Source organism: Microtus pennsylvanicus, chromosome 12, assembly GCF_037038515.1.
Source record: "Microtus pennsylvanicus isolate mMicPen1 chromosome 12, mMicPen1.hap1, whole genome shotgun sequence".
In the NCBI taxonomy this organism is placed as follows: Eukaryota; Metazoa; Chordata; class Mammalia; order Rodentia; family Cricetidae; genus Microtus; species Microtus pennsylvanicus.
This window is the reverse complement of record NC_134590.1, coordinates 72,451,494-72,477,423: the sequence shown is the minus strand read 5'-3', so window position 1 is coordinate 72,477,423 and position 25,930 is coordinate 72,451,494. Positions and strand designations below refer to the sequence as shown.

The window sequence follows — 25,930 nt, the reverse complement described above, 5'->3', positions numbered from 1 at the left end:
GAGCTGCAAGAGGGTTTGTCTCCCGTGAAACAAGGACAAGAAGATGATGTGACCACTTCCAAAAGTTCCTTCTTTTTCCTGGTGCTCGCTCTTGTCCTCTCTCTCTCTCTCTCTCTCTCTCTCTCTCTCTCTCTCTCTCTCTCTGTCTCTCCCTCCCTCCCTCCCTCCCTCCCTCCCTCCCTCCCTCCCTCCCTCTCTCCCTCTCAACTTTCCAGTTTGGTGTTTTGAATCAATAGTTTGGGAGTATTGTTTGGGCTGTCCAAAGCATGTGAGACCTCTGTCTTCTGGAGACTGGCATTAGAACTGGCTATGTGCACTTAAGCCATGAATTCTTGCTTTCTCGTGGCCTTGGATCACTTGCTTCATTTCTTTGTGTTTCAGTTCCATTATCAGTAAAGTGAGGCTAATCATAAAAATGGGGAGTAGTCAATGAAGTAGACCACTTAGTATAGTACTTGACTCATGCAGAAATCAGGAAAGGTAATGATTCTTGACCTTGGTACCATCATATGTGTTGCTGCCCTGTTTGTTTCCCACTCCAACAGTCCCAGACCAGTCAGCGCCCCCTCTCTTCCAGGACACAAGTTCTGAGGCAGAACAGAAGAGAAGCACGCCATCTTCAGCGTGTTAGGCTCATGGGGGGCCTTTGGCAGAGAGTAGTCGGCTCTTGTGTATCAACACTGCCCTCCCAGCTGTGGGGTTTGCTGTGGGCTGGGGCTGTGGGAGCTCTCGGGTGCTGGTACTGACACTAGTCTTTCCTCTTCAGTATGGAATGCTCCTGTACCAAAACTATCGCATCCCTCAGCAGAGGAAGGCTTTGCTCTCTCCTTTCAACACCCCTGTGGTAAGTAGAGGACTTTCCACAGTCAAGAGCTATGGGAACCTCTTTGTAGCACACCTAACCTGTTGCGAAAACATCAATAGCCACTTCCAGCTCTCAGGGAGCCATCTTACCTATTGGCTTTTGTTCCTTTAAGTCATGGGATGCATGGATGCTGAAGTCATTCTCTTTTGAGGATATTAAGAATATAAGCACTCCTGCTCTCTGAAAGTACAGACATGCACTATATTACCAGTGTGATCTTAAAGGTCCTCTGGTACTATTCCCAGGAGCGAGTGAGAGCAAGCCATGTCATAGAAGAGTCTAATGTTTGCTTCCCTGAACTACTGCTCCAAGCATGGTCTGCAGTAAGGAGTTGGGGACAGATCAACCAACCTCCTTTCCTTCCCATCTTTTTAAACCAAGCCCAAAGCCATTTTTGCCATTTTTAGCCTAGTCCCACTTAAATCACTGAGTTTTCCGCCTGAAACAGGGAACTCTATAGCTCCCTTCCCAGTGTCTTTATGATTGTTTCATGGGGTGGTCTCCAGCATGCTGCCCTGACTGATTTCTTTGTATCTTAGTATCTGTGGCCTTTGTCTTACAGCGCAGCGTTTCTGAGAATTCTCTGGTGGCAATGGATTTTTCTGGACAGACCGGAAGAGTGATCGATAATCCGGCTGAAGCTCAGAGCGCTGCCCTGGAAGAGGGCCATGCCTGGCGGGTAAGGCACTAGCCCCAGTCTGGGTGAAACTGGTTACACACAAACATCCAGGTTTTGCCAGAAGTGCTCTTCTGGTCCTGGTGAGAGGGAGTTATGGGAGTAAGTGCAGGAAGTGGCTGCCCCGGGAGCCCTCCCTGCTGTTGGCCTTCCACACCACTCTGTCCTGAGCAGCTCCTGCTGATGAATTACTAGTGGCTGTTTGTGGAGGGCTCCGCAGGGAACAGTTCTCGCACTAAGCTCCGGTGCTGAATCTGCAGATGGGAAGATTATCTCCCAGCTCAGGTTTCCCTGAAATTTAAAGACCATGTGCAGAACACCTGCCCAGGGCTCTGCTTCGGAGACATTCCCAGTCCTGCAGCCATAGTGTAGGAAAAGGACAAAAGTCTTCAGCACAGGAACCCTGGAGAACAGTGCTCTGACAACTGCAGGGTTTAAAGCAGCAGCCTGTGCTGCTCTGCTGACTTTCCAGGATTTACATCATAGGAAGTCAGAGTAAGAAACACGCTGATGCCTCACTGCACGGTTGGCTAGACATAACCAAAATGCATTTGCTTTACCATTTTGGCCAAGAAACTCTTCATTCTCCATAGTCAGGTGGTACCATCAGAGTCTGAGTGTTTGGGGACACTGCTCAATCATCCTGTCCTGGGCAGTGGATGACTTGGTACATCAGTCTCTTATCTTTGCTAAAGTAGGCATCTCTTTTGCAGAAGCGAAGCACAAGGATGAATATTCTAAGCAGCCAAAGCCCCCTTCATCCTTCTACCCTGAATTCGGGTAAGCACTGCTAATCACTTTGTATTGGATGGAAAGGCAAAGAAGAGCCCTGCTCTCTCAACCTCTCTGAGCTCTGCACGGTGCTGCTAGAGCTGAGATCCAGGTTGACTAGAGTTGGCTGGCTCTTGGGGTCTGTCTGCAGGGGAGCCAGGTCTTACCCTCTGTCTGCCTCCATCTTCCCCACAGTGATTCACAGAACTCAGCATTGGTTTCATGGACGTATCTCCCGTGAGGAGTCCCACAGGATCATCAAGCAACAAGGTCTCGTGGACGGGTAAGGAAACTCCCGCTGATCGAAGCTAGGACTTATCGAGTGCTCACAGTTCCCTGCAGAAGCCAACTCAGAGTATGCTGGCCTTGCCAAGTTAAGGGCAGAGATGACTCTGAACCCTCCTGTCTGGATGTATCCAGATGTGCCCTTTACCCCTCAAATAGAAAAGGACAAGGCTAGTTATTTTTTTTTCTTTCTAAGGCAGTAAACAAATAGTAAAAAAAAAAAAAAAAAGAAAGAAAGAACCAACACCTTTTTATTTATACACTTTATAAAATTGGCTTTTACTAAGGTTGTTATGACTTAGACCTCAAGAGGCTTGCTTCTCAAGTTGGTTGTCTCTACAAAGCTGGGCAGGGCAGCAGAGGTTGGCTTCACTCGTGTGTGTATAGCGGATGGTGGCAGCCATTGATCAGAGTGACTGGAAGCATGGTTGTAGCAGGTGACCTACAAACACTCATATCATAGCTGTCACAGCGTAACCAGGGCCAGCAAGAGACTTTGGACCACAGGGTGCAAACTCTATCACCGCTGCTATCATCCCAGTGGCCCCTCGCAGCCCAGGGCAAGTGTTCACCTTTGCCTTCATCCTGCCCTTGCTCCCTATCTACAGATAGAAATGGTAGGTAGATAAATGACTGAGACAGGAACACTCCACACTCCCAGTTTTCTGTGAGTGAGTAAGCACGTCATCCTGCCTACAGTGAACATGTTCCACAGCAATGACACCCATAGCGATGCCACCACCCCCCCACGCCAGACAAATGTGGTTTGTTATGGAGTTTTATTTCATGTCTGCCATTGTACTTTTTCCATATTTGCCCTTTTTGCCTTTCTTTGTCCCTTGTCTCCCAATGGTCCCTCTCCTGCCCCCAAATAGGTCCCCTTCTGCTTGCACTGATTCCATGTGACCACCATAAATAAAGATAAAAATATATTGTTAAGTCTGGATTCCACATACAAGAGAAACATGTTACATATCTTGAGTCCAAGATAATGCTCTCCCTGTAAGTCTGGCCACACCAAGCCATGGAGTAACATGCTGATTGGTGTTTCCCAGAATGTACAAATTCTGGATATTTGCATTCTAAAGGCACTGAGAAGTTAACAAATGTGTTTCAAGTGTGGATTCCCCGGTCCTATTTAAATACTTTCTAGTCTAACATTACACTCAACAAGCTGGAGACACCACTAATGGCAGTAGTTTGGTCAAGTATCTCATGACATTTCCTCTTCATAGTGCCAAGCAGAACTTGGAAACTTGCTTTTCTTCCTTCCTAGTGTGTGGACTACCTCTTGCACTCCAAGGTTGGAGAGCACCATTGTTAGGCCTCTTGCACTCCAAGGTTGGAGAGCACCATTGTTAGGCCTCTTTGTGCTGTTCTGTTACATTTTATTTTGTGATTGTTTGGAAGTTGTAGAAAAGTTACAAGAAGAATTCACTCAATTCTGCTGTGTAACTCTACCCACGATTCTAGTGATAATAGGACAGCACTTTTAGTCTGTCACTGTTCCCCCCCCCCCTTTTTTTAACATTTAAAAGTAAATTATAGCTTGATGTCCTTTTATTCCTAGTAATTCCTGAATGGAAGCTCTGTGTGGTTTTACCTAACCACAGTGGTATCATGAGAACCAGGAAGCAAACGCTGATATAGTTGTCACAGATTTAAATTTTTAGCGTGCCCCTCCTTGTGTGCTTTACAACAAAGGGGGAAAATCCACAATCTTAGGTGCTGTATCTGCCTTCCTTATATCTCCTGTTGTGAGCAGAAGCCAGACCTGACCAGTGGTGTCTGGACTTATTCCAAAGCCAGCATCTCTTGGCTAGAACTGGCTCGCATATCTAGGGCAGGAGTACACAGGAAACGATGGGAGATATCTGAAGTCCGTTAGCTCTGTCCCCATAGTGATGGTCTGATACTTGATGAAGATGGTCTCAGTCTGGTTCCTGTCCCCTCAGCTGATATTTCACCTCTTGTGAAGTGTAAGGAAGCGAGAAATACTGCTTCTTTTCAAGGTCACATCCCCTTAGCTCCCACAGAAGCTCTTCTTCCTTGCCAGGAAGGAAGGGTGTGGTGAGTCTTTCACCACTCACTAGGTCACTTCTCTAAGGAAAAACTTCTCTTCTTTGGGTAATTTTGGCATGTTCCTGTTGGACTGCGAGCACTTTCTAACCCTCTAACATAGGACATTTCACCTTCATCTTTGTAGTTTCCTTTCAATGTCAAACGACATTGTCAACTTCCTTCTGGATGCTGTTGCCACTGAAAACCACTCAGGTGCCCAAACACCAAAGTGTCATGGCTGTAAGCCCATTTTTATCAGCAGGTCTAGCTGATGTGCCTCTGTATACATGCAAACTCATACATGGGAAATACACTTGGGTTTAGAAAAATCAATAATCAATTGCTGGTTTCCCACTCCACAGGCTGTTCCTGCTTCGTGACAGCCAGAGTAATCCAAAGGCGTTTGTACTGACTCTGTGCCACCACCAGAAGATTAAAAACTTCCAGATCTTGCCCGTAAGTACTGATCCCTTCAAACCAGTCCTTCTTTTTGCTTCCATTCCTAATGGAAGTTGCAGTCCCAACTTGAATATAACAAACTATAGATAGTGTGGCAGACAGCCCTACCCACCGTGTTTTCTGACCTACCTTGCCACATTTGTGTGTGTGGCTCTCAGGAACAAAACCATAAGCAGGCAAATTGGCTCCTGACCACAGGCCATGGGTTGTCCCCCAAGGTCACCTCCTCCTCTAACGTGGCAAGTATTTCCTGTGTCTCTGCAGTGCGAGGATGATGGGCAGACCTTCTTCACTCTGGATGATGGGAACACCAAGTTCTCCGACCTGATCCAGCTGGTCGACTTCTACCAGCTCAACAAAGGTGTTCTGCCCTGCAAGCTGAAGCACCACTGCATCCGCGTGGCCTTATGACCTCCTTGCCCTCTCTCAGAGGCTGGAGGCAGCAACACTGGAACGGAGAGGAGACGCCTGCATGAGGGGGAGAACACACACCTGCTCCCACCTAAGGACTCAGAACAACATGGCTTTTCGATCGGTGCCAACCGACCAACATCAATTCGTTATTTGGACTTCACAAAGATTTGCCGCTGCGGATCCAGCAGGACCACCTCCCTCTGCGTCAGCCATTTAAATTGGGGGAGGGTTGAGATCCAGTGCAAGTGCGGGGAGAAACTGGAATGACGATTCTTGATTAGGCCACGTAGGGTGAGAACCGCAGAGAAGTAATTGGAAATGAACTCTTGCCCTGGAATAATCTTGACAATTGAAACCGCGATGTTTACTTTTTTTGTATCACTTTTTTGCACTCCTTCTTCGTTGTCAATGTTGTGCTCAGCCTATGGTAGGAGGGGATGTGGCTTCGCAACCCAGATGAGACAAAGAATTTTGAATTGGCAGATTTCAGCTTGGAAAAAAAAAAATGGGTCCCCAAAGTTTTGTTGAGGGCATCCTGCTTACCACAGGTTGCCACAGTGTGGATTTGGCTCCTACATTATAGACACCCCAGTCCTCCCCATCATACTTGAAAAGCTTTTTTTTAAAAAATAAAAATAAAATAATCAAATCAAAGGTGTCGACTGTGGGTGACACCAAGCATGTTTTGTGGACTCCGTCAAGCTCCCACAGTCTGGTCACCATTGTTGTTGTGCTGGTGTTTGGTCATTTCTTATTCGTGTATCTCGTTCTCCACAGTGCAGGAGACCTCGTTACTTTGGAAAACTCGCTGTTCCCCCAGCACAGCACAGCTGCATGACCTCAGCTTTAAACTGATGTCAGCACGCCTTCTTGGAACACATTGGTATTCATTGTGGATGCCACATAGTCCATCTGGGGTGCCCTGTGCCTCACGTTTTCACAGCCACCCACTGTTGTAGAATAATTGCTGCCTTTACCCTCTGCAGTAGCCTCGGTCATTTCAGTTCTCCCACCAGGGTGGGGTGGGATCGTGGGGTTAAAGGATTTAAAGAGAAAATGTCAACTTGTTGGCCTTGTGCTCTGTCAATCTGAGCGTCTATGGATAAAGATAAGGAAACACTGCAGAGGGCACTGGCATAGGCTGGCTTTGAGTCTTTGCTTGATGACCCCTGCGCCCTACTGAAAACCCCCTAAGCCAGCAGGAGCAGGGTATGCAGAGGTTCTGCCTCTACTGGCTTAGGGCGAGAAGTACCTCACAGTGGTTGTGAACATTGAACAGTTTTTAGCAGCATGATGTTTGCTTCCTCCTCCAAGAGAGGAGTCAGAAGGTGGCTGGAGTTGTCAATGGGTCCCCTGAACCCTTTGGAGGACCCTCTGTTGTCCCCTTAATGATTTATCAGGCATGAGGGTAGCAGACAGGACTCCCGTGAGAAACACACAGACAACCGTGGTGAACAGGTTTCCTTGCCTGACACCACCCCTGAATGGCCCTTTGAACCTGAGCTAGCCACTAGATTGCCAGTCCCGACTCACTGGAGTGCTCCCCAGGGAGCACCCCTGATTGCCCTGCGGTTGACGGCATGGTGGAAGATAGATGTGTCAGTGCTTTGTAAAAACGAGTCAGCTGCAAGCTGGTCCACAGTTATAGAAACACTGTAGTTCACAGACCACGCAACCCGTGTTTCCACGCGATGTTTATTACAACAAATGAAGAATTTTTTTTTCTTTTTACTTTTTAACTTTTTATCTATCTTTTATCTTTTTTTTTAGTAAGACATTTTCGTAAGCATAAATGCTCAATTGCATTTCTCTTTCTTTCGCAGCTAGTTAATCATTCAGTTGACAATGAGATAATTCTCAAGTTCATGCCTGGCAGCAGGTTTCCACCGATCTTCCCCTTTGGGACAGATAACGGACATTTCAGTTTTACCGTACTCATTTCTTTTTTGCTGACTTAAGGTCAGAACTTTACAAAACAGACAGCAAACAACTCTAGGGTTTCTTTCTCCAGTTTACACAGACCAGTCCCCACAGTGCATAATCTTTTTCTCTTTTTGCCTCTACAGTAGTCAGCTAGGACGTGTATCTCATATTTATAAGTATGCATTTTATTTAAAAGGAAAGTATAGGCTTGACTCTGGTTCACAATTTTGTATGTAGCTGGTTTGACGTAGTATTTTGTACTTCCCTAGCCGAAGTGAATTGTCGAAGGCTGCAACCCGCCTTGAGTGTAGCAGACTTCAGTGGCCCCGAGCTCGCCAGCCTTTGCACAGGCAGCTGGGAATTCCACCTGAAACAGCTAGTCCCTGGGGTAGTGGGTACCCAGCCCCCCTAGCCAGAGACTGAAGGACATTGGACTTTTATTTTTGTATTTAATTGACATGAATGTAAAGGGGACAGCTCAGGGTTGTTTTGGAGCCTGTTTGACTTTGTAATCTCTGCCTGTGATTTTCTTTCCTAAATGAGAACTCCGTGTAGCCACCTGGACTAAGTTGAGAAGGAAAATGCCAAATGCTTTGGGTTTTTAGAGTTTCAATAGGTAGGCTCTGTTATATTATTAGGTGTTAGAGTTTCTGAACGTGTTTTTTCTTCTTTTTTTTTTTTGTTTGCTTAAACTTTGAAGAAATATGTGCCTCAGCTTAGATGTTTTGTCTTCTCCTTTCTGCACTTAAATACCTGACAGTCTGTCGGATCGCTGCGCCTCCGTGAGCATCAGTAGCTCACCGTAGATTTGTGATGTCATAGTGCAAACCGCAGTGACCAGAAAGTGACCTGACATGTAAACGTTTTCAGGGAATGCAGAGGGTGTTAATTAACAGACAAAACCTTTACCCCGCGTGCTTTGCCTCACTTTGTGCTATATAGCTCTTTGGCTCGTGAACCTAATTGTAAACTTTCAGGTATTTTTGTACAAATAAGGGACTGATGTTCTGTTTCTTGTTATTAGAAATAAACATTAATACAGTGTTCTTCATTTTCTGTTGTCTTTTTATTTGCGCCCGTATCTGAAGACTAGGCTTGGGGTGGGTAGCTCAGTGGCTCAGAGTGCTCGCTGTGAATGTAAGAGAACCAGGTTTCAGATCGCCGACCTCTCCCTGTCCCTCCCCACAAGACAAAAAAAAAAAAGACAGGCCTGGGCTGGAGAGATGGCTTAGTGGGGAAAGTGCTTGCCACACACGATGGTTTCAGTCCTCAGAACCCACAGGAAAGTCAGTAGTGGCACAAACTTGTAATCCCAGTGCTGGAGGGAAAGTCGGGGCTCCTGGGCTTGCTGGACTTGCTGGTCAGTCAGCGTAGCCTAATTGGTGAGTTCTGGATCCAATCAAGGAATTGGTCTCACAAAATAAAGTGAATAGCACCCAAGGTTAACCTCTGGTCTCCAGGTGCAAAGGAACACGGAAGTTCCTGCCCATCTGTCCACCTACGACTGTGATCAGACACAAGGCATGGTGGACTTTAGAAGGTTTCAGAGAGTCACGTATCCACAAAAGCTTAACAGTCACCTCCAAATCAAAACACGACACACATCTGACAAGGCATTAAACCATCAAGGACCCAGGTTGTCAAGTAAGAAACTGAGGGGGCTATAAAGATTGCTCAGCAATTAAGAGTGCAGCTGCTCTTCCAGTTATATCCCAACATTCACGTGGGCGCTCGCAACTGCCTGTTAACTACAGTTCAGGGACTCTGATGGTGCTTTTTCTGGCTGCCTCAGGCACCAGGCATACTCACAATATACAGGCATACATATGGGCAAAACATTCAGACACAAAACAATATTTTTGAGAGAAACTGACACATTAAAAAAAAAAAAGATGCACTCTGCCACTGCTGTCCTAAGCCCTCACATGACTGAAGGTCCCCACCCGTGGGCTCTGGAGCGTCACTTGCTGACTTCATGCTTCCTCCACAACCTACCCCAGTCACTCCCTGTAGGCAGAGACTACTCGCTCGTTTCATAGCAGCCCAGTCCCGAATAATCACACAGAAACTCTATTAATTACAACACTGCTTGGCCTATTAGCTCAGGCTTCTTATTCACTAACTCTTACATCTTAACCCATTTCTTTTAATCTGTATCGGCACGAGACTATGGCGTACTGATAAGGATCTGGCTTCTGTCTCCTTCAGCAGCTAATGATCCCTCCATAGGAGGAGATAGACACCAGATCCTTCCCCGTAGGCCACAGCCTCGTGCTGATACACAGATTAATAGAAATGTGTTAATTTAAGATGTAAGAGTTAGTGAATAAGAAGCCTGAGCTAATAGGCTGGGAAACAAATGAGCAGTCTCTACCTACAGTCCACTTAGAGAAAGTGGATGTTGTCACCTGCAGTGACATGAGTCCTTGGGACTATGGGGATGACTCGTGGGTAAAGCATTTGGAGGACCAGAGTTTGGATCTCGAACCCACATAAAAGCCCGGCAAGTGTGGCAGCTCCATAATCCCAGCATTCCTAAGGCAATTAGAGAATCACTGGAACAAGCTGGCTAGCCAGCCTAGCCAGAATTGGTGGGCCCTGGGTCCTATGAGAGACACTGTTTCAGTGAATTAGAGAGTGATCGTCTACTTTAGACCTTGAGGTGCATCCCAGATACATACTCACACAATGTGCATCTGTGGTTGCTACAAGAGCCCCTCACAGAAACAGACAACACCCCTCCTCATCATGACATACCATGACACAGCCCTGTGGCCCCTCACGAGTCTACGATAATGAGGGTGGGTGAGGGCCACCAGACCAGAGTTTCAAATGTACTTTGGTCACTCCAGATAGGATGACAGAAGCCAAACAGAGTACACAGGGGGAAAAAAATGCCCAGAGCACAACCTGAATCTTGATTTCACTACATCATAAGTACTTTAGATACATCTTCTGTGCCAGACACAGGTGCACAGACTTATAATACCAACACTTGGGAGGCGGAAGCAGGAGGATCAGAAGTCTCAAAGCTAGCCTTAGCAAGATAGTGACTTACAATCCAGAAGCCAACTTGGATTATATGAGATTGTTTCAAAAATATATGTTTTCAATGACGACTAAAATACTAAGAAGGAGCTGGCAATGGTGGCACGTGCCTTTGATCCCACCACTTGGAGACAGAGGCAGGTGAATCTGTGAGTTTCAGGCCTGCCTGGTCTGCAGAGTGAGTTCCAGAGCAGCCAGGGCTACACAGAGAAACCTTGTCTCAAAAAAAAAAAAAAAAAAAGAAGCAAAGCCACTAAGAAGGACTACTATATATAGTTAATGGTAAAGGAAAGTTTATTAAATGGTAAAAACAATATTTGCTTTTAAAGTAGGAAACTCATTCATATCACTTTGCCCCTTGGAACTTAGACTTCACTCTTAAAGATTAGAAACAATGGAAAACGTGGAACTGGCACTGTTGGACTTTGTCTTAATTTGTTTCTATTACCGTGATAAAGCACTAGAAGCAAAAGACACTTGGGGAAGAAAGGGTTTATTTCATTCTACAACTATGGTCCACGATAAAGGGAAATCAGGGCAGGAACTGAATCCAAAGCCATGAAGGAACACTGCTCACTGTCTTGCTCCTCCTGGCTTACTCGGTTTGCTTTTTTACACACTCCAGAACCACTTGCCCGTGAATGACACCGCCCACAGAAATAAAGAAAACGTTCATAGGCTTGCCTGCAGGCCAGTCTGATGGGTGCATTTTCTCAGTTAAGGTTTTGTGTCCAACTGATGAAATATTAACCAACACAATTGTGACTCCTCGTCACCCTGACACCCACCACATCACTATTACACCATAAACTTTACCTTCTTGTTTGTCCCCAAGAATCCATGTTAATATTAATATCACAAGATAAAACAAAGCATAATTTTATAAAGACTTCAATGCTTTAAAAGTCAAAGTTCTCTTTAAAAAAAAATACAAAAAACAAACACTGCCTCTTAAAAAGTCCAAACGTTCAACAGCAGTTTCCTGTAAAATAAAAAATAAGGTACAAACTCTTATTCCACAAGGGAAGAACCAGAACACAGAAACAATCAAAGCAAAATCAAAATTCAACAATGTGAATTAAATCTTGTAGCTCAAAGTCCCGCATCTGGGACACACCTTCCCAGTAACCTCTCCTGGTCTCTCACAATGCCAAGACTCAGCTGTTCTCTATGGCCCTTCATGGCTTCAAAATCAGTAGTACCTAGGGGACTCCCACACACGACCAAGTTCAGCTGCCAACATGAGATACGGCCTTGGTACTCTCTAGATCCCAACTTCCATGTGTTAACCCTGAAGAAATATGGCCAGATTTCACTTCAGTGATATTGGTCTCCTCTTAACCACAGCGGATTTTCTCAGCTCCAGCTGACCAGCATCAACTGTCCTAGTAAAGAAGTGGTTCTCAGCCTGTGGGTCGTGACCCGTTTGGGGGACAAAAGACCCTTTTACAGGGGTCACATATTAGATATCCTGCATATCAGGTGTTTACATTACAATTCATAACAGTTGCAAAATTACAGTTATGAAGTAACCACAGAAACAATCTAATGGCTGGGGGTCACCACAACATGAGGAACTGTCTTAAGGGCTTGCAGCATTAGGAAGGTTGAGACCTACTGCAGTAAAACAAAGGGTTGGCCTCAGGGGTGCTGGTCTCTTGTTGATCATGGTGATCCTTCAGATCCTGCTGAGCAGATATCACAGATTCTTACTGTAGATCTATCACATGAACGGCCCTGCTAAGTCTTTGAGAGACTCTCACGCTTCCTCTAGAAGGCTTCACAAGCCTTGAGAACATCGTCTTCTAAGCTTTCACAACTGCTCAGCAAGCTCAGAGAACTCAATGGCTTTTCCAGGCCAAAGTTCTAAACACTTCCACAACCGCCTACCCTCGTCCAAAAGAAAAGCATGGTCAGTTCTGTCATAGCAACAGTCCATACTCCTGGTGTCCATTGGTGTGATCATAACACCGGGGGCCCAACGTGCATAGCCAGGCATGGTGGTACATGCCCTTAATCCTAGCACTTGGGAGGCAGAGGCGAACAGATCTCTGTGACTTTGAGACCAGCCTGGTCTACAAAGGGAGGTCCAGGATAGCTCCAGCTGTTACACAGAGAAACCCTGTCTCAAAAAAAAAAAAAAAATACAAAAAACAAAAATCACCTTACATGACCAAAAGCAACTTGGGAAGAACAGGGATTATTTTAGTTTACAGCTCACAGTCCATCATGAGGGGCAACTGGGGCAAGAACTAAAGAAGAATCCACGGAGGAGTGCCAGTTATTAGCTTGCTCACCTTGACTTGTTTGGTTTGCTTTCTTAAACCACTCAGGACCACCTGACCTGGGACGGCACCACCCACGCTACAATGTGGCCCTCCCACGTCAATCATCAATCAAGAAAAAAACCCCACAGGCTTGTCTACAAGTCAATCCAATGGAGGCATTTTCTCCATTGAAGTTCCCTCTGCTCAGATAAGTCTAGTTGGTGAGAAAGAGAAGCTTAACCAACATAGGTCTTATGTGTCATCCCTCCATCTACCACAGAGGTGGGGTTGCTATCAGGCTGACAAAAGAGAGACATGCCACCAATCTCAACCCAGCCCCAGAAGGCATCTTCAAGAAAAATAGCCGGGCGATGGTGGCGCATGCCTTTAATCCCAGCACTCAGGAGGCAGAGGCAGGCGGATCTCAGTGAGTTCGAGACCAGCCTGGTCTACAAGAGCTAGTTCCAGGACAGGCTCCAAAGCCACAGAGAAACCCTGTCTCGAAAAAACCAAAAAAGAAAAATAGCTTTGAGGAACCATGAAAGACAATCTTCAGAAAAGGCAGTGAATATAGCTGTCCTTTTCTAATAGATTGGCATCATTTTTTTTTCTTTCTGGAACACAGTGCAAGTCTTCAAACTAAAGGTTTGATTCCTGGGACTAGTTCATGTATGACATCTGGGTTTTTTTTGTTCGTTTGTTTTAGTTTGTTCTTATTATTTTTTTCTTAAATGGTACTAGGGATTAAACCCAGGACCTCATGCATGCTAGGTAGGCACTCTACCAATGAATTATATTCTTCACCCCTTATTTTGGATCACGTTTACCTTCTGCTTACAGCATCTGTTTTTCCCGAACCCTTTGGCACTTGTGTCCATTCAACTCTTTGCTGCCCCCTCAACTGCTCCTTGATGTTGGTACACAAACTAAGTCAGCAAGTCCTGTGACAAAGGACTGTGTGGAGAGTTCAAGAGCCAGGCACAGAGGCCATTATAACTGATCATCTCATTGATTCAGCCCTTCCCTTCCAGATGACTCTCCCGAAATGCTGTCCAATAATTTTATAACCAAAAGACATTTTTTAACTTGGATTTTCCATTGCATATTAATCAGATGTCATGTTGGAGGCTTGTTGTTTGAAATAAAAGCTATGGCCAATTCTCTTAGTAACAAAATCTCTGATGGAATTATAGCCAGACCTTTGAAATCCGCTGCTCTCCGTAGATTTAAGTAAAACCGAACTGAAACTGTTGCATTGCTGCCAATGTGAACTCTCTAGTGAGGTTCACAGAGGTTATATAGATGTTGAATATTTACAGCCTCCCTTTTCCTTATTCCCTGAACAGCATGTAAAACAATTATTACACAACTTTTATATTGCATCAGGCACTATGAGTGTCCTATTGAAAACATAAAGTTTACAAGAGTTTATATTTAGGTTATATGTAGATATGATGCCATTTGGTATATAGGACCTGAGAGTTTACAGATTTGGGAATGTACAGATATTTTTTATCTATAGGACATATTGTAACCAATCCCCCATAGAAGAACAGGAATAGCATTGTGTGCTTTCTCACATATACATTGTGTCTGTGAGGGGTGCAGAATAGAATGTTAAGGGATGGCTTCATGAGTCAAAGTGCTTGCTGTGCAAGTCTGATGAACTCAGTTCTGACCCCTAGAACCACTGTTTTAAAGGTAGTGCCCAGTACCCATCTACGGATTGAACACTTCTATGGTGAGTTGAGAAGAGGAGACAAGAGTATCACTTGAAGCCTGTGAGTCAGCTAGCTTGGAATATAGACTACTTGAAAACAAGGTGTCAAACAAGAACAGATGACACTCTGCCTCAGAAACAAGACAGAAGGTGAGAACTACAAGAAAGACTACCTGAAAATAAGTTGGAAGGTTAGAACAAGAAACACTCTACTTCAAAAACAAGGTGCCAGGTGAGAACCAAAGGAGAATGAATGCCTCCAAATAAAATACAAGACAATAAAAACAGGAGAGACTCTGCCTCCAAAGAAGCTGGGAGGTGAGACCCAACCCCTGCCATTGTCCTCTGATATCTACCCATGCACCATGGATACACACGTGTGCGCGCGCACACACACACACACACACATTATAAACACACACCTCCATGCACACCATACATAGACACACAATACACACATAACTAATTATTAAAGACATCGTAGTAGTGTTCCCCTGTACTCATCACTCCAAGACACAAGATTATGAGATCAAAGCCAAGAAATATCCTGTCCCCTGTCCAAAAAGAATCTAATATAGAAAAGGAAAGTTTTAGCCTCAGGGATTCCTGAGTTTTAAGTTCCAAGTTGCAATAAGTAGATAGTAGCCCTTGCAGAGAGTACAGAGAAAGTAAGTTTGTCATCATCAAAGGTTCAAGTAAAAGGCACTAGAGCAAGTGAGAGACTGGGGAACAGTGGTAACAGGGGATAGAGTGAGCAGTGATCCTTTGAGAATCTGCCCCTACCATGCCCTTTCAGGTTGCTAATCTATTTCTGCAAAGCTTCACTCTAGATTTGAGGACTGATCCATCAGCTGATCACATCCTATGGGTAAGATGCATGGCTGGGTCAGATTAATCCACATTTTAATGAACAGCCTACTGTCAGTTCTCAGTTTGGTCTTTTTACTCTCTGCTAACAACTGAATGCCAACATTCATTCAGTTGACAGTCACAACATAGGTGTATATTGTATGTAATATTCAATTGTTTGAACCTGATCTCCACCCCAATAACCTCAGAGAAGAAATGAAAAAAAAACACAAAATAGAAAAAAAAAGCACATTCTTTTAAACTAAATATCAGCCTGTTAAGAAGCAACCGTGAGCCAGAGATCAAAAGTGTAAACTTTATATTCTTCAAGCTAGGCACCACTCCCCAAGCATTGCCATCAATGGGGCTTTCTGGAGCATGGATTGACGCAGTATAGATCACACTGGCCTGTACAAAGTCAACTGATACAACCGTAGGAGTGAGAGGAAAAGGTTGGTTGGCAGAACTTCTTAAAAGATGGCCTCGTCTTGAGAAATGCATTTGATGTGACTACACGGCAGAATGACATTTTATGTGGGATGCCCTTTTATATGCTGTGAATATGTCTTGTTACCATTGATTAATAAAGAAGCTGATTTAGTCAATAGCCAGGCAGAATATAGCTAGGCAGGAAATCCAAGAAGAGAGGCAGGAGGGTCTAGGGAAGAAAAAGTAGAGTTGGGGAGATGCCAGTAGCTTCTGGGAAAGCAAAATGTGAAGTAACAAGCCACAACCCTCGTGGTAAAAATATAGAATAATAAAAATAGGTTAATTTAAGTTGTAAGAGCTAATTAACAATAAGCCTGAGCTAATAGGCCAAACAGTTTGTAATTAGTATTAAGTCTCTGAGTGGTTATTTTAAAAGGAGCTGCAGGACCAGACAGGAGGAGAAACCTCCAATTACAAATGGCGTACCAGTATGAGGCTCTCAAATTTCCATAGGGCTAGAGAAAGTTTTAAAATTTTTCTAAATGCACAGAAACAGAGCTGCACTGGGATTCCTAGTCTCTCATGCTGACCATCATATAGAGATATGTCTCCCAATAGCTGCCTGCAATATAGAGTCAGTCACCAGCCACCATGAGCTAAGCAGCATGGTGTGTTTCCATAATCTCACAAAGGCCTTGATACAAAAAGACTAATCAACCTGTACTGTGTGATGGATTTAGCTCATACTCATATAGACAAAAAAGTTTGTGGGCCCATTGCACACTACCTAATGGCAGTATTGGGAGAAGGGAGTAAGCATGAAGTTTGTTGCTACCTCCACCATGATAAAACGTCAAGTAAGGCAGAACCAACAGCCAAAGTAGGCACTTTAATTCTAGCCAGGCCTGCTTACCAGTTTAAAACAGTGATCAAAAAATGATTATAGGTACACCATAAAGACAGATTCAGAAAGAAAAAAAAAAGAACCTCTAAATGGGTCATAGTGTATTTTAAAAAAATGTATGTAGGCTTGGGAGAGAAAGAGAGGAAAAGGGTATAGGTAGTTATAAAAAAAGTTTTAAAACATAAAAGTAAAGTCTTTAAAGAGACAGTAAAAGTAATATAAAAAATAATAAGCCAAAAAGATGGAATGTTCACAGAGTCTAGATTATGCATACTATTGCGTTATCTCTAATTTTTTTTGACTGTTAATGAGCTAACTACAGAAAGACATTTCATTGTGGGGGCTTCTAAGCTAAACCAACATAAAGGTATCTTGGCTTCAACTTGGGTCTAAGGATATGTTGCTTTGGGAAAGAGGTTTTGCTTTTGTTTCCACAGAAGATGAAAAGTTATGGATTCCTTCCAGGGTAATATGATTTGATCAAGCAAGAACCCTGAGAGGTCTCCATGGGAATGGTGGCCCATGTGATCCAATATCCAGAACATCTTCAAGCAACTGGCTGAAATGATGCAGCCTCACAGACTACTACAGCCAAGACTTGACCATAATTCTAACTTTTCTCAGGATCCCTTTAAGACTACCAGCACTCTGAATCAGCAGAAAGTAGCATAAATTATGGCTAAATTTCAAAAATATTATTTATAAATGTCTGTTTTCATTTAAAGGGGATTGGTTATAAGTGGTTAATGGTAATAGTAAATCTCTTTCTACAGAAAAAAGGGGGATATGATATAGAAATGATGAAAAAAGGTAGATTATTAAATCTACTTTAAACCAAAAACAATTGTTAATCTCAAATACTTTACATTGGTATAGATTTTGGTTTATTGATACAAATTTAAGGTCAATTTTGTTATACTGTATGTTTAGTTCTACTCTTGTTTAAGGCATTATGTTTATGCAGCTCATTTAAAAATGTAATATATAGTTAAGAAATACAAATTAATAGTCATCTTTAATAGTTAAATTTATAGACACATTAGTTAGGTTTTCTAGGTATACAAAGATATATTTATGATTGATAGGTAGCCTTCAAACACTTTACAGACCTACAGAACATGGCATTTAAAATGTTTTAAGAATTTAGACTTTTCTTGACAGTGAGAGAGGTCTAAGCCTGGCAGTACCAATTACTTCAAGAGGATAATAGGCATTGAAGAAGCTCCCTATGAAGTTTGCTTTCAATATGGCAAGGCTAGGCATTTGGGGAAGAAACTGCACTTGTCTAAACTGCTTGACAATATGCTGCATAAATTAGACATGCAGGACCCACAGGAAAATGACTGCTAAACTTGCCTCGTAAAATCAAAAACAAAAACACAACAAAAAAGAACAAAAAGTTAAAACACTCCTTTTTAATTAGGTAGAAAAGGGCAGATTATAATTATGTGGGATGCCCTTCTATATGCTGTGAATATGCCTTATTACCATTGGTTAACAAAGAAGTTGATTTGGCCAATAGTCAGGAAGAATATAGCTAGGAAGAAAATTCAAGCAGAAAGAAGTGGGTAAGGAAGGCAGAGTCAAGGAGACACCAGCAGCTGATAATAATAAGCCACAAGCCTGGTGGTAAAATATAGAGTAATAAAAATGGATTAATTTAAGTTGTAAGAACTAGTTAATAATAAGCCTGAGCTAATAGGCCAAACAATATGTAATTAATAGTAAGCCTCTGAGTGATTATTTTAAAAGCAGCTGTGGGACCAGGCAGGATGAGAAACCTCTAGTTACAGATATTAATCAATTAATTAGCATTAAATAAGTTAGAGCAGATTTTATTCTACATGATTCAATAGTTATTTAGGGCAGGGAATAGTGGTGCTTCTGTCTTGTTAGTTGAGGTGGATCGGCCAATTTATCTCACTAGCCTCTTTCAAGTTTGAGAGATGCAAAAATAACTCCCAGTCAAACCACAGAACATTAGCCACAACTTCCTGGTAGTTTTCGTACATGTGCCCCAGCCCTTCTAAATGTACTTACCCTCATTCCACAGAATGGTTGCAGCCCCTTACTGTTCTGATAAAGCAGCCTTGGCCTGTTGGAATTGAGTCTATCTGCTTCTCTGCCTCATTTTTCTTAGAGATACAAATAAGAAAAAAAAAGCCAAATTATCTCTCTATTTGCAGATGATCTGATATGGTACATAAGAGTACTCAAAGATTCCACCAGCAAACATCTTAAGTGGCAGAAAAGTGGCAAGATACAAGATCAACTTAGAAAAACCAGTAGCATTTCTATAAGTGAACAACAAACACTCTGAGAAAAAGATCATGGAAACACTCCCATTCACATTAGCCTCAAAAGAGAGAAGAAGAGGAGGAGAAGGAAGAGGAGGAAGAGGGAGAAGAAAAGATCAGGGATTGGAAAGATGGCTCAGCGGTTAGAAGGTTTTCTTCTTCCAGAGAATTCAACCTGATTCCCAGCACCTGACAGGCGGCTCACAACTGCCTGTAACTCCATCCCTAAGGGATCCAATGCCTCTAGTCTCCATGGGCTCCTGCACTCACACACAAACACCTACACACATACTCCCTACTCCATGATTAAAACTAAAATAAATCTTTTAAAAAATAAATATCCAGAGACATGAAATAAAAATCTGTGACGTGAAAGGCTTTCACAGTGGTAATTTAAAGTCTCTGAGGAAAGAAACGGAGGAAGATGTGAGAAATGGAGAAGCCTCCCATGGTCAGGGGTTAGGAGAACTAACACTGAAATGATCGTTTTTGCCAGAAGCAATTTATAGATGCAATACAATTCTAATTAAAAAAAAAAATCTCACTCTATTCCTCAAGGAGAGGAAAACACAAACCCTAAAGCTCATATGGAAGCACAAAAGGCCCTGGGTAGCCAAAACAATCCTGAGCAAAAACAGGGATGGCTACACCAGATTTCAAGTTATATTACAAAACCATAACAATAAAAACAGCATGGTATTGGCACAAAAACAGACATGTAAATCAATGGGACAAAAGGGAGGACCCTAACATAAGTACACAGAATGAGAGCCCTAATAATTCAACAAAGATACCAAAAATATACACTGGAAAAAAGACAGAATCTTCAATGTATGGTACTCAGAAAACTCAATGCCCATATGTAGGAGAATAAAATTAGACCCTCATCTCTCACCCTGCACAAAAAAAAAAAACTCCAAATAGATCAAAGGTCTTAGTGTAAAAGCCTAAAACAGGAAGTACCCTACAGGATATAGAAAAAAAAAGGACTTTCTAAATAGGACACCATTCACTTAAGAATTAGTGACACGAATTGATGGGTGGGACCTCATAAAAATAAAAAATTTCTGTACAGCAAATAAAACAGTCAATCAAATGAAGAGGAATTCCACAGAGTGGGAGGGAATCTTTATCAGTTATACATTCAATAGAGAATTAATATTCAAAATACACACAATAAAAAAAACCAAAGAATTTAAAAAACAAATGATCCAGTCAAAATGGACTGTAGATAGAGTTTTCAAGTGGGAAAATAAAAATAGCTAAGAAATATCTCTAACAGTGTTCAACATCCTTAGTGGAAAAAAAGAAAGGAAGAAAGAAAGGTAGGAAGGGAGGGAGGAAAGAAAAAAGGAAGGAAGGGAGGAAGGAAGAAGGAAGGAAGGAAGGAAGGAAGGAAGGAAGGAAGGAAGGAAGGAAGGAAGGAAGGAAGGGAACAACGGACAGAAAGCGCTGAGTGGCTACAGGGAACTCTGTTTTACCATTGATGGGATTACAAACAAGTGTAGCCACTATGGAAATCACTGTGAAGCGGTCTCAAAAAAGCCAAAAGTAGATGTACCATATGATCCATCTTTTTAACTCCTTACTATATGCCTCAAAATCCTATTATAACAATACTTCCCAACTGTATTCATTGCTACTCTGTTCACATTAGCTAGTAACTAGAGCGGCTTAGATGTCCGTCAGCTGATGAATTGGTAATGAAAAAGTAGTACATACATGCAGTGCTAACGAAAGCTGAAACCGTGAAATCTGTAAAGAAAGGGATGGAACTGAAAAATATATTAAGTGAGGTAACCCAAACCCAGAAAAGTCAAATGCCACATGGTATCTCTTATTTGTGACACCTAGCTCTAAAGTTTTAGGCTTGACTTTATAAACTTGAAGTTACTGTAGAAGCTGGAGTAGACATTGTCGGGTCTGAAGGAAACCCCAGTTTTCCCCCAAATTCTGGTGGTTAGACAAAAGCCAGCATTCCTCAGGAACTTGTGAAACTGGTTCTCACTTGCCAAAAGGAGTCATTCTTATCGAAAGCAAAAGGGAAGTATGGCTCTCCATTAACACAGGCCTGTGGCGCCTCTCAACACATCAAGGTGTGTGCTGGCTTGTAAGCCCCCTGGGTGTACTTGTTATATAGTTCAAAGTACTCACAGGTACTTGTTAGACACTTCAAAGCCCCACTCCACCTCACAGGCTCCCTTTTCTCTCAGGTACCCATTCCCTCGTAACCCTGGAGATTATCCCCCTCTTGATTCTCTCAGGTAGACAGCCTTGGTACTGTGGAATAAACTTTTCCCTTTTCTGCCCACAGAGCGGCTATTTTCTTTACTGAGCCCCTTGCATTCAGAAAAGAACTACTGGGGAGGCAGGAAGAAGGAGCTCTAGAGAGCTAAAGAGTGGGGCCGGGGTGCTGTGACAAGGCCAAGGAGGGGGAGGGGATACAAGAAGCGATTTAATTAGCCGCGCGCGTGCATATGCGCACGCATGCGCTCACACCCATAGCGAGATTTATTGTTTTATAAACTTACTTAAAAATTAATATATGAAAAATACATACACACGTCTGTGTATAAATGAAATTACCCCACACTGAGGAGTAGTGTTTTCCCCAGGATCCCAGAACCAGGTAAGGGATACCTCCCTTAGAATAGTTTGGTAAGGGAGTCCAAGAGACCCCCCCCCCCCAAAAAAAAAACAATATAGGCTACTGTGAATTCTCTTTGTGACTACTTAATTTGCTTTCTGGTGCTGTGAGAAACACCATGATCACAAGCAACCTGGGGAGGAAAGGGTTATCTCAGCTTACAGCTTGTCATCCAGCATGAAAAGGAACTCAGGTAGGAACCTGGAGGCAGGAAATGAAGCCCAGGTCACATGGAGGAAAACTGTGTACAGGCTTACTCCTAGCTAGCTCAGTTTGCTTTCTTCTCATAACACAGGACTACCTGCTCACAGTGGTCTGGGCCCTCCCACCTCAATCATCAATCAAAAAAATACCCTACAGGCTTGCCTACAGTCCAGTCTCATAAAGGCTTTTTCTCAATTGAGGTTCTCTTTGCAGATGAGTCTAGTTTGTGTCAAGTTAACCAACACAGTGTCTCCCCAAATTTAAAGGTAAGTCCCTATTAGTAAAGATGCTAAATACTTAGGTGACAGGACTTGAAACAAAATCCAGTTAGTAATAACGGACCTGGGGGCTGGCACTCCTAATATCAGAAGATGGGAACAGGCAGCTGCGGGAGAAGAGTTATCAACAGTGCTACCCAACAACACTGACCAGTCTGACAATGTAGTGATGAGGAACGGCAGGCTGTGGCCGGCTCCCGCATGGCTAGCTTTACCCAAAATAATTACACGGAAACTGTATTCTTTTAAACACTGTTTGGTCCATTAGCTCCAGCCTCTTACTGGCTAACTCTCATATCTTGCTTAACCCATTTTTAATAATCTGTGTAGCACCACAAGGTGGTGGCTTACCAGGAAGGATTCAGCATGTCTGACCTGGCGGCTGGCCCCATGGCATCTGGCTCCCTGCCTTCTTCCTCCCAGCATTTTGTTTGGTTTATTCCGCCTACCTAATTTTCTGTCCTATTAAAGGGCCAAGGCAGAGAGTCGCCATGATTCTCCCACTCCAGACAGACGCAGGTTAAGATCTTTCCTGGACCAGGCTGCTTTTAAGAAACCCCATAACCGAAGTGGCGGGGACCAGCACGGTGCAGACATAAGCGGGCGGGGATCTGCGCAGCGCAGACGCAAGCGGAGGGGACCCGTGCGCCACTCTGAGAGCAGATCACCCCACTACAATTAATTCAAGTCAATCAGACAGAAACCTAATAGAGAATTAAGAGAATTATTGGAGGTAATGAAGCAAATGGACTTAACAGACATCTATAGAACACTCCACCCAAATAGGAAATATATACCTTCTTCTCTGTAGCTCATGGAACCTTCTCGAAAATTGACCACATACTCGGAAACAAAGGAAACCTCCACAGATACAAAAAAATATCAGTGTCCACCTGTGTCTTATCAGATCACCATGGATTCAAGTTAGAAGGTAAAGGGCCAAGGCAGTTTCTTTATTAACCAATAAAAGTAACAAATAGACAGATGACCCTCATCCATCATGACAAGGTATTCCCAACAGTGCGAGAGTGGGATTTATACATTGGCATTTACCAACAGCTATCTAATTGAACAAAAAACCTGCTCATTGGGAGGGTACACATGCCTGGTACTATAAGTGCAACCAAGAACCCACAGTCTTGTGTGGTCATAGACCCTAAAGGAGATCCTACTCCTACCAATTTGTTAAATGAATGTAGGTAACCTGCTATCCAAATACGTATCCTTACATCCATAGATGAGTACAACTCTCTTCCTTCATCTCAGAAGACAGAGGCTATTACAGAGATCTACAACTGTCGAAATGCAGTGAATAAGAGACCCAGGGTAACTAAGCCCAACTGGGACATCGACCCCTACACCTTAGACTCAGGAAACATGAAACAGGGGGAGAGAAGATAGTAGGAGCCAGGGGACTGGAATGACTGCCGGAAGACAAGGAATTCTCTTCTCAGCAATATAATCACCAGCACAGGGTCTACACAAGAGCACACAGGTCAACATGCCAACACGTACAGGGGATTTTCATAATGCCCTACACATAGATGAAGAGCTATAGGCCATCGATGGTTGTTCCTCAGGAGAGGACAACAATGATCTAGGTTTCTCAAGCCTGAGCCATCAACCCTAAACACATGTATACACGGGCAACATATTGGTCCATTTGTCTGTCTATCTCGATATTAATTACAGACAAGGCTATGAATTTGACAGTGTGGCTCGTATATGAAATTTTCATAAAAGTAAAAATTAATAATCATAGGAGCAGCCAGGCCGCCTATGGGAGTTGCCTCCTCTAGCTTTCTATAGTTACTGTTTAAACCTAATTTTCATATTGGACAAATCCTGGACTCCTCTGCATCTATAGACAGAGATCGCTTCTTAACTGGGCATGGAGGCTCACGCTTAGAATCAATCCTAGCACTTCAGAGGTAGAGGGGGCAAGAGCAGCAGTTCTAAAGCGAGCTCAGGCCAGCCTAGACTATGAGACCCAGAGAGAAAGCACGGCGGGGCATGAGGGCAGTGTCACCGGTGTTCAGTGTTCTGGAGGTTTTGGTTACAGTAAGGAAGATGTTATATGTTGTGACATGGGGTGCACATAAACGCATGCACTTGAAGCTGAGTTTCAGAAAAGGACATTCTCACTAGTAGGTGCAATATTCCTTCTTTTCTATTCAATTTTGTTCCTGTTTTTAAAAAAGGCTCATCTTAAGACCTTCAAAACTGATGATATGGCCCACTGTTAAGCTAAGGCCATCAATTTGTAAAACACTGTATGAAGTAGAATGTGCAGCCCAGAAACATACCCATGCAAACATAGCCTGCTGGCTGTTGACAAAGGAGCCAAGATAATGCCACCAAGGGAGCAGCCTTTGCATTGGGCAGTGCTAGGACAGATGCACAGCCACATGCAATCAGCCAGTAAGCAAAGACGTAGTTCTGAGACCTCACACTATTTTACAAAATTAATTCACAATGCCTCACAGACTTCAAGTCCAAGTGCAAAATTATAAAACTCCTAGAAGAAAATCCAAAAGCAAAGGGGAGGTAAGATGGGCTTTATTAACTTTAAACTTTGCTCTGTAAGGACTAGGAAGATGTATCAGTGAGGTCGTGTTTGCCAGGCCCTGTGATTTGCATCTGGAATCCCAGGGTTCCAACTGTAAGACAGAAGGTAGAGACATACCTGGAAGCTCCCAGGCCAAATAGCATCGCATGCATACCAGCAAACTATAGAGAGATCCTGTTTGAAAATGGAGGGCAAAGACTGGCACCCAGGGTTGAACTCTGACTGCCACCAAGGTACATACATGCTTGCACTCGCCACTCATGCAAAAGTAAAATAAATACATTACAATTTTCAATTTTCTCTGCAATAACAACTGAGTTCATATTCTTATCCAGTCTTCATTGGGGTAGCTTTTCTAGGAATACTGGATTCCCTTGGCATTCCTCCTCTATGTTTTCAGCCACAGGGTTGGTACTGTAGGGCGGCCCATCCTTCCGCCCTGAAACCATCTCTCTCAGTCAAGTCCGCACTCCCAACCTTGCTCCTGCAACACACACAGCGCTGTCCCTGATGGCCCAAAGCCCACTCACCCCATCTGAGGAGCAGCATCCATTGTGGCGGGTGCTATCTCCTGCTTCCCTGGGTCACCTCAAGGTCGCATTACATCAACGGTTCTCAGCCATCATCATGTTGCCACCAGAAAACATGAGCAATGCATGGAGACACTTAACGGTTGTCACAGTGAGGATGAGTGGTACCTAGTGAACAAAGTCCAGATGTGGCCGAACATCCTACAATGCCAAGATAGCTCCCTTCCTGCTCTCCATTCTGTCAATGGTGCTGACATGGTATTTCTGTGTGTCCGTGTGGGTGGAAGCACTGCCCAGATAACCGGTACAGCGTTATTTCTAAGTGTGTCTGTGAGGGTATTTCTAGAAGAAATCAGCGTTTGACTACAGAAACTGAATAAAGAGTATCTATCCTCACCTCAAGAACCCTAGAAGGCAGAAAGAGGATGGAAGGAGAGACAGGACCACAGTACCACATAGTTTAACTAAGGGCCAAGAAGGAACACACTGGGAATGGGAAGGCGCTCAAACAGGTAGAAGGGTGAGGGATGGAAGCAGTGAGAGAACAGAAAGAGGGTCAAACTGGACAAAGAGGGATGAGAAAATCACTCCATAACTTTCTCTCTGGTAAGCCAGTTTAAAAACACAAGAGAGTAGGAAGACAGATGCCCAGCAAGACGAGACAATACAGGTGCTAGAAGTAACGGTCCATGAAACAAAAAGCCTAAGACCAAGTGTGAAACACCAGAGGAGTC

General features: G+C 43.5%; 1 protein-coding gene across 15 annotated transcripts in view; it reads left to right on the top strand.

Annotated features, from left to right (window-relative positions):
* The window catches only part of Grb10 (growth factor receptor bound protein 10), a 122,429-nt gene extending 113,924 nt beyond the window's left edge, over positions 1-8,505 (top strand). For all 15 annotated transcript variants that reach the window (XM_075944372.1, XM_075944366.1, XM_075944362.1 and 12 more), the window contains 6 exons: positions 767-844; positions 1,428-1,544; positions 2,255-2,321; positions 2,508-2,595; positions 5,021-5,114; positions 5,382-8,505. In XM_075944372.1, coding sequence (XP_075800487.1) covers positions 767-844; positions 1,428-1,544; positions 2,255-2,321; positions 2,508-2,595; positions 5,021-5,114; positions 5,382-5,528 — 591 coding nt within the window. In that variant the 3' untranslated portion in view covers positions 5,529-8,505. The remainder of the gene's footprint in view (positions 1-766; positions 845-1,427; positions 1,545-2,254; positions 2,322-2,507; positions 2,596-5,020; positions 5,115-5,381) is intronic.
* The last annotated feature ends 17,425 nt before the right edge of the window (positions 8,506-25,930 follow it).